The following is a 12,557-nucleotide window of genomic DNA, read 5'->3' on the forward strand; positions in this document are numbered from 1 at the left end:
GTGGAACAGGTCTGCAATGGCTTGTGATAGCCATCCTAGAACTGGTTTGCTTCCAAAGAATTGAGGAGGCAGGGCCTAATGAAGAATAACATAGACAATGAATATCTGAAGGAGGCAGCTTTTCTCACAGCAGGCAAAAGAAGAGTTTCCTTACAGTATTAAAAGAAAAAGACGAAAACAACCAAACCATAACAAAAATAACCTGGCTAATGGAATTCATTAAAAAAATTAAAGTCATATGCAAAGTGTCACTAGTCTGGAAGATAGCACAGGCCCCTCTGCTATGTAACTTTCTGCAAATACGTGATCTAGGAAAAAATCTCTTTAAAAACTGAGTTCTGAGAAATGAACCAACATAGTATCCATACAAATATACTAGAATAAGAATGGAAAAAAGAAACAAAAAGTAAATGGCAGGAAAAAAAAGTTTCACCACAGATAAGTTGCTATCGAGTAGATGAAAATATATTAGTATGGGGCTCCTGGGTGGCTCATTCTGTTGTGTCTGACTTCGGCTCAGGTCATGATCTCGTGGTTCATGAGTCTGAGCCCTGCATTGGGCTGTGTGCTGACATCTCAGAGCCTGGAACCTGCTTTGGATTCTGTGTCTCCCTCTCCCTCTGCCCCTTCCCCACTCATGCTGTGTCTCTCTCTGTCTCTGAAAAATAAATAAAAACATTAAAAAAATTGTTTTAATATTGGTATGAGTTTAAAATGTTAATAATTTCTTCTAAAAAGGATATGTTTAAGGTAGAATTAAATGTAAGAATTTAAGGAAAATATGATGAGACATAGGAGCAGATGAACTTAGGCAGATGAACTGCCAACTTGCTAGTTGGCAGAAAAGCAAAGAAGTAAAAGAAAATAAGTTATCTCAGAAAAATATATATATTGTTGGTTTCATAAGAATGTGTGTGTGTGTCAACACTTGGTGTGTGGCTGTGGGAGGAATTGCCTAGGAAGGGACATCAGAGAAATTTTTGGAGTATGAAGATGTTTTATATCTTGAGCAGGGTAGTGGCTACATACATGCATACAATTCTCAAAGCTCATTAAATGAAACACTTAAAATGCATATGCGCTATTTCACTTATTATGTCTAAGTTTAAAAATAAAATGTATTAGGGGGAAAAGGATTTATGAAGCATGTGACAGAGACTCAACATATGTATAATTGGGGTCTTCAAGGAGGAAAACAAATCATGGAACAGAACAAATATTGAAGTTGTAATTCAGCAACAATTTCCAGAAATAAAGACTTATAAGAACATAAAATGAACCAGGGAAAATTGATCTTAAATGTGTCATACCCTAGGCGTGTTTTAGTAAAGCTTCTGGATGGGAAAAAAAGAAAGAAGAGCCAAGTAAAAAGTTCGTGTCATGTATAAAGGGGAAAAAACAAAGATGAGACAACTCTGAAGCTCCAGAGCTCCCAATAAGCTGGCATGAAGCCTCTGCAGGAACTGCAGTGCACTTCATTTTTTTCCAGTCCTGCTTCCTGAAGCTTCTTACAGCTGTTGTTTCTACAAAAAACCTCCCACACGCAAATTTTCATCTCAGATTCTGCGTCCAGGTGATCTGACCTGAGATGTACCACAAAGGAAACCTTAATTAATTCTGAAAGGTAGAAATAGTTACAGATAACTTTCTCTGGGAGTAATGCAATAAAACTAATCAATTACAAAACCTGAAAACAGAGGTCACTATGACCTCAGTATTTAAAAGAAAAAAATTCTTAGGTCAAGAAGATAAATGTGAACAAATTACAGAATATCCCTAAAAGAATAACATTCTGGAATGATCAGAACCCACGGGATGGCTAAAACAATGCTCAAAAAAATTGTAACTGTACATATTTACATTAATAAACAAGAAGAAATGAAAATAAACAGCTCCAGTACTAATAACTAGAATCTAAAGATTAAAATAGAAATTAATGAATTAAAAATGTACAATTAATAAGTGAACAACAGTTGTTTTTAAAAAAGAAAAAGCATGGGGTGCCTGAGTGGCTCAGTCATGTAAGCGTCCCACTTTAGCTCAGGTCATGATCTTGTGGTTCACGAGTTTGAGCTCCTCGTGGGGCTCTGTCCGGCTTAGAGCTTGGAGCCTGCTTTGGATTCTGTGTCTTCCTCTCTCTCTGCCCCTCCCCTACTCTCTCTCTCTCTCTCTCTCTCTGTCTCTCAAAATAAATAAATAAACAAACATTTAAAAAGAAAAAGTAATAAAATAGATGGACCTGGCGTTACCTTACCTAATTAAGAAAAAAGAAAGTACAACTATGCGAAACAAGTGATAAATAACAGTAGCCACAGACTCGGGGGGTGGGGGGTATCATGGCAGGCTACTTAGCTCAACTACATGCAAATAAATTTGAAAGCCTGGATGAAATGGAAAGTTTTCTAGGAAAATATAATGTTCCAAATTTTGCTCTAGAACAAAGAGAATACTAAAACCAAGTTGTCAGAAACGTACCTTCTTACCTTCCCTTTCAGTAAATACTAAGTAAGCCAAATTCAGACAAGTGCTACTACAGTAAAGAACAGATCAATTTAATCTCATCAAAACTACTGTAGCACATGGAAAGAGAAAGGTACCTCCAATTTTTTTTTAAAAAGACTGCACACACTGGGTGTTATATGTAAGTGATGAATTACTAAATTCTATTGCTGAAGTCATTATTACACTATTTGTTGACTAACTTGGATTTAAATTTAAAAAAAAAATTGGATGCTTAACTGACTGAGCCACATAGGCGCCCCCTTGATTAACTATTTTTTCAAGTTGTTTTGTAAAGAAAATTATTTTGTGTGGATTATTTTTAGAATTTGGTGAATAAATTACACCATTATAGATTGTTACAAAAAAAAAGACTGCACAAAACTAAAAGAAATCAATCTCACGTTAATGTAGAAATCCTATGATAAAATGTTGGCAAATAGAGGTCAACAGCACATCAAAAAATAATATAGCACACCAACTGGAGTTTATTCCAGAAATGCAAGGATAATTCAAATCCAAGAAAATTACTAATAATCCTATTAATAGCTTTATGATGGAAAATCATGATAGTTTATATGGATGGTAAAATGGGCTTAAGACAATTTGATATTTTTATAAGAAATAAAAATGAGTAGAAAACTATTAAATTACATATTATAGATTACTATATTAAAATATATTTCTTAACATTAAAATATGGCTCTCATCTCAAAGCTGGCATAGTATTTCCTAAGAAGTAAAAGGACTGTCACTAAAGTTAGGAAGAAGTCAAGCATGTCCATCAGTGCCGGATTCCAGCTCCAGCAGGTCCAGGGGTTCCCAAAGGATGAACGGCGTCGCGAAAATAACAAATGGACACAGACCACAGCAGTATGTCAGACTGGCCACTTTATTGTGGCAAGCGTGGCATTATATTTGTTAGCAGTTTCCTTATAACGTGTGTCATCTATGTTTTCTGGCATTACCTGATTCTAAAGATGTTCCTTTGTGTAATCACCCATTAAGGAACAACATAGTTATTTTCTTGTAACGTTCCCTCCTGCCCTTTCAAGGTCATCTAGCTCTCAACACCTCAAGGGGAACGTTTACAGGGACGTGACTTCTTAATTGTTCCTTTGAACCATTTGCGGTACAAGGGACAAAAGTATTCGCTTTGGTCTGGGGTGCCCGGAGGGAGCCAAGAGGGCCCTGGGAACCCACGCCTTATGCGCTCCCAGAGAGACAATGTATACCTAGGAACTAATGAACCGTTCTGTACCTTAACCCACCAGGTCCAGTTATCATCTGGAATGCCTCCTGGGGGCCAAATGGGCCTAGGGGTTGGAGTAACCTGTATCCGTAGATACATTCCTTTGTTGCCAGAGTGGGGATTTCGAACCCGTTTGTCCCCCTCCTTGGCTGGAAACTATATGGGGCCGTCCTTCCTTTAGGGAGAGGAGTCTTTATAGGGGGTGGCAAGGGCTGGATGTAGGGCTGCATGATTTCCTTGCGGAATCTTCTTTCTTTCCCCAGTGGTTCTTTTCCCGGGGGGCCTGTCGTGGGCAATTCCCCAACCGACAAATCCCCAGGTGCTTTCGCTGGGAGGGGGGCTGCCCTGACCAACGCTAAGGCCAAATCACATAAAAGCAGGAGTATGAGAAGCTTCACTTTCGGTGGGCCGCCATGCAGTGCCGATCCGTCCACCTCCCGGGGCCCTGCCATCAGGCTGGTTGGAGAGCTTGGCTTCTGGCACATCAGTACTACTATTTAATACTGTTTGGGAGGAACTTAACTGATGCAATCAGAAAAGAAATTAGAGGTGTAATATTTGGAAAATAAGAGATAAAATTATCAATATTTGAAGATACGATTCAGTCCCTAGAAACTAAGGAGCTGAAAAATTATAACAAATAAGAAGCTTCAGTAAGCTAAATATATGTCAACAATCTTTATATATACAAACAACAGTCGGTATTAGAAGCAGCCCCCCAATCAGGTCATGATCTCAGGGTTCGTGGGTTTGAATCCCACATTGGGCTCTGTGCTGACAGTGTGGAGCCTACTTGAGATTCTCTCTTTCCTTCTCTTTTTGCCCCTCCACTCACACTTTCCCTCTCTCTCAAAAATAAATAAACTTTAAAAAAAAGAAGCAGCCCCCCAAAAATAAAATGCTCAGGAATAAGCTAGATCTATAAAGAGAAAACTTAAAAATGATTCTAAGAAATGCAAATAAAGATTTAACTGGGAAGGAACTCCATGGTCTTCAATTAGGAAGACTCAAACATGTTAAAATGTTAGCCTGATCCAAATGAAATGTAACATGATTGAAATAAAATTACCAGTAAGATTTGGTTTTTAAGGGGAGGGAAACTAGACAATGTTCCATATGGAAAACCAAACAAGCAAAAATTACCAAGAAAAATCTGAAAAAGAAGGGTAATGAGAAGGAGATAGCCTGCCAAATGTTAACATTTATTATAAAGCCTCACTAGCTTAAATATGTTCTAACACTTCACTAATAAAAAGAGAGATGGAACAGAACAGAAAGTCCAGAAACTGACCCAAACACACAGGAGTTCACTGGGAGGAAGGTGAACTTTCTAATGAATGGTTGTGGGACAACTGAGTATGATTTTATGTAGCAATTTCAAAATGATGACCAATGGGTAACAAATTGAAAATTGAAAAATAAAAACTTAAAAGTAGCAGAAAAAGTCATGGTTAGAAAATGCATTTATATATGTCTCATTGTGGAGAATACTTTTTGAAGTAACACACTAAATTCAAAAGTGAGAAAGAAAGGAAAAGAACCATTGAGTATATTAGAAATAAGAAATATTTTTCCTTGGCATGAAACACTAATTACCGTGAAAAGAAAAATACAAAGAATGAAAAAATTCACATATATACAATAGATAAATATAATATCCCCAATATATAAATGATTCCTGTAAATCACTAAGAAAAACAAAAAAATGAGAAAAGAAATATAATTATTTCTTAAGGCTGATGTTCAACTTTTTTTTTCATAAGGGAAATGAAACTTACACATACAGTGAAAAAACAAGCTACAGTAAAATCCCAGATTGGTATTTTGCTAATGGTATGCAGAAACAAGTACTTTTTTTTTTAGGTTTATTTATTTATTTTGAGAGAGACAGAGACAGCATGAGCTGAGGGGGAGGGGCAGAGAGAGGGAGAGAGAATCCCAAGCAGGCTCTGTGTTTTCAGCGCAGCTCCTGATCCAGGGCTTGAACTCACCAACGGTGAGATCATGACCTGAGCCGAGGTCAGGAGTCCCACACTCAAATGACTGAGCCACCCAGGAGCCCCTTTTTTAATGTTTATTTGTTCTTGAGAGAGAGAGAGAGAGAGAGAGAGAGAGAGAGAGAGAGACAGAGCACGAGCTGGGGAGGGGCGGGGAAGGGGGTGGACAGAGGATCAGAAGCAGGCTCCACACTGACAGCAGAGAGCCCTATGTGGGACTTGAACTCATAAACTGTGCGATCATGACCTGAGCCAAAGTTGGACACTTAACCAGTTGAGCCACCCAGGTGCCCCACAAATACTTTCATATGTTCTTTGTAGAGGTATATCTTGGTACTGTCTTGGAGGGTGGGGACATTAACGGTTTTCAGAATTACAGTTAGACACACCCATTGGTCCAGCAATTTCTCTTCTATGGATATATCCTAGAGATGCAAAATGTATACATGAGCACTGTTATTTATTGCAACATTCCTTGAGCTGGCATAAGATTGAAAAACCCAAACAGGGGTGCCTAGATGGCTCAGTTGGTTAAGCTCAGAGCCTGGAGCCTGCTTTAGATTCTGTGTCTCCCTTTCTCTCTGCCCCTCCCCAGCTCTACTTGCGCGCACTCGCTCGCTCTCTCTCTCTCTCTCTCTCTCTCAAAAATAAATAAACTTTAAAAAAGAAAAAAAAAAAAGAAAAACAACCCAAACATCTGGCTAGGCTGCTCTCAGCTCACGAAGCCAGGCACCCGAGGTCCAGAGCTCTGTCTACCCAGAGTAAGGGGTGTCCTTTTCTCATGCTTGGGTAGGCATGGTATAGACTAGCATTGATTCGTTTCTGAAAAGGAGAACTTAAAGACTCTTGTGAAGTAGTCCTATGGTTTTGGATTTGGGGTTTTTTTTATTTTATTTTATCTTTATTGTGATCTTTCCCACAAATATTTCAATTGCACTTTTACTCAACTTGCCTTGATCAAGTCTTTGCAAAGGATTTCTGATCCAGTTTTAATAAAATAGAAATTGCTCTCTTTCTGTAGCCATATTTCACCAGTTTATGTAATAATTAAATTAATAATATAATTAACCTGTTACAACGAATATGCACACATTCAGCAATAAACAAACAACAATTGGCATCAGCTCTGTGGGCAGGAGTAGTTGTGCTCTGGCATGATGAAAAGTAGCCTGCCTGATGCAAGAGCTCACCAACCAGGATATCAGTTCGTAAACCTGAAAGAGGGATTGGAGAGTTTGGTTAATCCAGCAAGTTGGTTGAGTGTTCATTTAAGAGAGCTTTTATTACATACAGACAATAAGTAAAGAGCAATCTATTGTGTTCCAAAATAAATAAAATCAGAGTAATTCTAATAAGCAATGATTTGCTGATATCCTTATATTTTTATATTATGACTGCTTTGTCTTCATTTATGACTTCCATATGAGCCCACATTCTTTCCAATGTGTTGCAGGCTTTGGTCAAAGAATTACAAAATGATGTCTATGAAATAAGGCAACAAATCAGAGAGCGTAAAAAAATGCAGAAAAACAGGGACACTTGCAGAACTTCAACCCATAAAGCCCAGACGTTGGCAGCTTCTATTCTCAACATTTCACGGTCAGATCTAGAGGAAATATTAGATACAGAAGATGAAATGGTAAGGTCATTTAAGTATTTATTAATCAAGGGCTCTTTACACATTGAACTTAAGCAAATACTTTTATTTGTTTTATAATTCTTAGAGTTTCATCTTTAATATAATATTAATGAAGGTAAGCTTGACAATGTACTAGTGAAAGTTACATCAAGGGTATTAACCAACTCAGAAAACCTTTAGAAAAATTTAACTGTGTAATACAGAAATAAGCCAGTACGTAGAACCTTTAGACCTGCTTCTTTGTTATTCAAGTCCTTTCCTGTCACTTCCATTTTCTTTAATTTAGTTAATCATATATCTTATAAGATACTATTTTTAATTAAGCCAGTTTGAATGGATTTAGTTAAGGTGGGTCATCATTGATTTGAGGACCTTTCCTCCGATGTGAGTAAAAATAGTAAATCTATTGGCTTTCCTAGATAAATTCAAAATTATTGTTGATGAAGTTAAAGAAAAATATATTTATGGCTTTAAATTGGCTAAAGTACTCCTGTCTGAGTGAATTGATATGCATACAGATATGAGTCTTCAGTAGCAATTCTGTACCCCTGGGGAGGCCACTGCATTTTTAAACATAGTTGTTTCCTCATTGACAATAGAAGCTCATCCTATACGTAGTCTTCTATGAGACCTGAGGATGATAATCCTGTTCTACTACTAAGTCTCTGAACTTTAATACATGAATACTAGACTTTACTGTTTGCAAACATTTAAAGAGATGACAGCACTAGTAGCTTCCCAATACATATTTGCTCAATGAATAACTAAAATGGTAGACGTGAATATTTGTATGAGAACATCCTCCAGCACCCCTGTCAGCTTCTCAGAAAACTTCTGGAGAAAAAAAAATTCTGGAACAGAGCAGATCTACAATTTTCAAACTGCAAAAACTGCAGTTTTTAAACTTCTAGGAATTCTTAGAAAAGAGGTCCACCTACGAAATTATTTTCATCCCATGGGTGAACAGGATAGTGAACTATCAGTTTGCCTTTTTTATTAGCACCTATGCCACAATGCCCATGACTTCTACACTTTGAATTCACTTTGTGAATTCTGAACTTTGAAGGACAGGAGCATTATCAAATATAGTATCAAATACAAGACACACAAGAAATAATAGTGTCTCTGGCAAGGGTGTTAACTATACATTATTATAGACATTTAATTAATATTTGTTGATTGACAATGAGAATCCTAACAGAAAATTAGGATTGAGTCCTCCACTGTTGGCTAAGAGCTTTAAAACAAGCAGATTTCCAAAAGCCCTCATGTATGTGTGTATTTGTGTGTGCATGTGTGTGCATACACACAGATAAATGTTCTGGAAGACAGGCCCATCGGCTTTGTGTGGTCTCAAAAGATGCCCTCTCTGGGCTTACAAATTAGGAAAAAGTACCCTCTCTGAATGGACAAGTTAGAAAAAAGTTTTCCCTTTGAGTATATGAATTAGATCTCTCTTTATAGTCCCAAAGAGTAGCTGGCACATTTCTGTGAAGAAATAGTACCCCAGCCTCTGCCTCTGGGCAGATGTATTCTAGAGCCAGAACGTACAGCACTGAAGTTTGCATATCACATAACCTTCAGTGCAAGTCCTCCTGGAAGAAAAAGGACACTAGTACAAACACCCTGTTCTAGGAGGATTAGTGCACCTTGATACATTTACTAGGTTTAATTATAGATCAGAGCTTAGTTAGATCCCTGCGTCTTTTCAGAGGTCTAGAGAGTTGACTAGACTTGTCCAAGCAGAGCCCAAACCAGCTGATTTATATTCTTTAAGCTACACTGAATTCTAGCAAATTCATGTAAAAATTGATATTCCATATGAAGTGCCTAGTGGGATACCTGGCATACAGTAAATTTCAACAAATGTTAGTTTCCCAAAAACCTTTCCCTTTTTGAAAAGTCGTCTTTTTGTAAACTGAATCATGATTTTATTTTATTTTATTTTGAATCATGATTTTAACTGAATAATCAACAGCACATATGAATGCATTGTATTTTCAGAAATATATTACCTCGATAATTGAAAGGCTGAAATATTTAGGCACTTACAACACTGTTAAATTGAAGAGCCCCTTGCTTATCAGTCAGTTATTGGATATTTTAAAAAGTAAGCATTTAAATACCCCAGTGGCATGTCACATCCTATTTTGTTTTTACCTGTAACAATTACTCCTTAATTATCTATTGACGAGTCATATTGTTTCAGTATAAGGTTTTATGTTATCTTACAAGAGTCCCTTGTAAATGATTATTTTATATAGCTCTGTCTTTTTATTAAGTTTATTTACTTATTTAAGTAATCCCTACACCCAGTGTGGGACTTGAACCCATGATGCCAAGATCAAGCGTCACAAGCCAGGCAGCCAGCCAGGCACCTCTGTACAGCTCTGTCTTATTTTTTGCTTGATTTTAATCGCTTTTACGTCCACCTCAGTCTCTACCTCAGTCTCCACTGTGAATGCAGAAATAAAATATTCCTGAATTGTATTGTGAAATAGAGAGATAGAGCTTTATCTTCCGCATGTTGGTATTTATAAAGTAGTATTAAGAGCACAGATTTGCATATTCCCTCCTCTGGAGGGACAGGCTGGTCTTTGTTGAATTCTATTCTGCCAGTATCTCTCTAAATTTATTTAGTTACCTGACAGTATGATCAAGTTCATGTACTTAAAATTACACCAGTCTTTTGATTTTCTTCATTTAGGAAATAGAAAGGACGAAGATAGATGCTGAAAATGATCGAGAATGGCTGTTGTACATTCAGAAACTTCTTGAAGGACAGGTATTTCATTTTTCTGCTTCATGTATTAAAACCTCTCAAAAAAACATTTCAAGCCTTACATTTTTACTCGATGTCTAACTTTTTGCAAATAGTTACACATTATTTACTTCTGTTAGGTAAAGAAGTATTCCAATAGGTAGACAGGAAAGTTAACCCTCTATTTGTACTTTTGGACTTAACAAATGAAACACATGCCTTGGGAAGAGCCAACATAGGTCTTAGCAAATGCATTAATTAAATTATTGAGTCAGCCTCTATGCTAGCTACACTGAAAAGGATCCGTTCTCTCAGCCCTCTTAGGAAAAGAGATTCTTTATTATGTGTCTTTAAAGTTAGTAGTTGATATGGACACCTGAGGAGTTCATGGGTTTCAGTGACCTTTTACTATGGACCTGTTTCCAGTCAATTCATGTTTTCCTCACAGCCAGACAGCTGTTTATTACTGTGTCTTCCCGCATTCTCTACAATATTTTCTACTGAGACCTCGAGCAGCTTGTTAGTGGGAAGTAAATATTGATTTGGCATCCTGTCAATGCAGGAAGAATGAAAAAATTTCCACCAGAGGCCCCTCAAACATTTTCCTATCGACATTTTCTGGGCCGAGTGGAAAGCTGCATAGAGGATGACAAGGCCAAGACGAGTTGAAATCCCTGAGGGGTCCATTGAGACGGCTGCTGTGACCTGTGTGATACTTTTTCTTTCCTTTCAAGTATTTTTTTAATACACATAGAGTCTGCTGGGATGTGCCCCTCTTGTAAGTGATCAAGGGCAGTTTATTGGCAGGTGAGAGCCCTGCTTTTCTAGTCATAGCCAGCTTTTGTTTTGACATCACCAACAGCATGTAATGGATTCGAAAACTTTTTCATTAGAGTTCTTTTTGCTTAACCTAATTGTCTCTTTTAAAAATGAACCAAGGATAAAAAGAGCTAAAATGTGTTTTTCAAAATAGCAAAAAATATACACATCCATTACTGTCCTGTGATTTTTGGAAAGCCATTATAAATGTTTCTGTGTAAAGATTAAAAATAAAAGCAGTTTTAAACACATTTATTTTACATTTATATGAACAAACAACAGCATCTATACTTCTGGAAAAGTCAAGGATAAGTAAATAATACATGAACTACTCATATTCTTAGTGTCAGTCTTATATATTTTTGAAATGTTATCTGGAATCACTTCCATAGTAACAGAAGGTGATTGGCAATCTTTGCTTAAAGTTCTTCAAGTGCAGACAATGTCTTCTACAGTGACAACTTGCTTTTGAGAAGAAAGGCCATTTCTTAATGAATGTTGCGTGCCCAGCACCCAGCCCAGTGGCCAGCACATCAAAGGAGTTCAGTAATGAGTGTGACAGGTTATATATTTAGGCTTGAAAAATGATAAAAAAATAAAGTCTTAAATGAATTTTTTAATGTTCAATTTGTAAACATGACTCTTTAATATGGAGCTTTCATCGTCCGTTATGGACATAAAAAAAATAGATCCACATGCGTAAATCTTTATTAAATTTTTCTAAAGCTGTATTGACACCAGACCTGCTTTTTTGACTCACCTTTGTAGATGTACATGCACACATTCTACATTATCTGGATGTATACTTATGCCGCTTAGTTGGTGCAAAAAAAAATCCTGTGGAAAATGGCATTAGACCGCTTAATACTGCAGTTTGATGTAGTGCCTTTTTGTGCCACTGAGCCTGGACTCTGGAATATAATTGCCTGGCAGTATTGATTTAATTGCCCAGGTTTATTTGTGGACTCCTAATTATTGACTGGAGGTAAATTTAATGGAGCAGCCTTTATGAACACTGGGAAAGCGCCTCTGTTGCCGTTATACATAATGAACTGCATCATGTGCCTTTAGATCATTTTTCAAGCTAATTTTATTCCACTGTGACAGTATGAAAACATTTAAAAAGTCAAAGACTTTTTATTTTTATTACTGACATAGGTGGTTTTGCTGATGTCTTTGAATTTTGTGAGAAAAAAATAGTGACTTGATTGGTTGCACTTGAATGTCACTTCATAATTACACCCAAGAGAAAAATCTATAAAATAGAAAACATCTTTTTTTTAGCCTACTTTTCTTCTCTCTCCGTTCCAGCAATTACATTTGTCCTGTATTTTAGAAAAGGTTTTCTTTGTCCGCCAATTTTTTTAGAGGCTGTTATGCCTCTAAAAGTGTATGTATGTTCATTCCTACATTTGCTTAGTACGATATACAGTTCTGTGTGTCTGAGGTTACGTGATTGTCAAGCTGTGGAATAATTGAGCACATTTCCTTAAAAAATAATCAACTTAATATTGATATTTGGTTATTAGAATATTTTGAAGATGAAATTATTGGAAAACTTCTCTTTTATGTCCTCTGTGTTGGGTGATG

At 36.8% G+C, this 12,557-nt stretch overlaps 1 protein-coding gene across 4 annotated transcripts in view; it reads left to right on the top strand.

The window, feature by feature from the left end:
• The window catches only part of CNTLN (centlein), a 323,473-nt gene that overhangs the window by 299,375 nt on the left and 11,541 nt on the right, over positions 1 to 12,557 (top strand). For 3 of the 4 annotated variants that reach the window (XR_007455010.1, XM_049618453.1, XM_049618552.1), the window contains exons 24-25: positions 7,202 to 7,387; positions 10,095 to 10,172. Coding sequence is in view for 3 of the 4 variants with exons in the window: in XM_049618453.1 (XP_049474410.1) it covers positions 7,202 to 7,387; positions 10,095 to 10,172 (264 nt within the window). In the remaining variant the exon portion in view is untranslated. The remainder of the gene's footprint in view (positions 1 to 7,201; positions 7,388 to 10,094; positions 10,173 to 12,557) is intronic. The other variant, XM_049618615.1, reaches the window with a different exon arrangement.

The sequence above is a fragment of the Panthera uncia genome, chromosome D4 (genome assembly GCF_023721935.1).
Source record: "Panthera uncia isolate 11264 chromosome D4, Puncia_PCG_1.0, whole genome shotgun sequence".
In the NCBI taxonomy this organism is placed as follows: domain Eukaryota; kingdom Metazoa; phylum Chordata; class Mammalia; order Carnivora; family Felidae; genus Panthera; species Panthera uncia.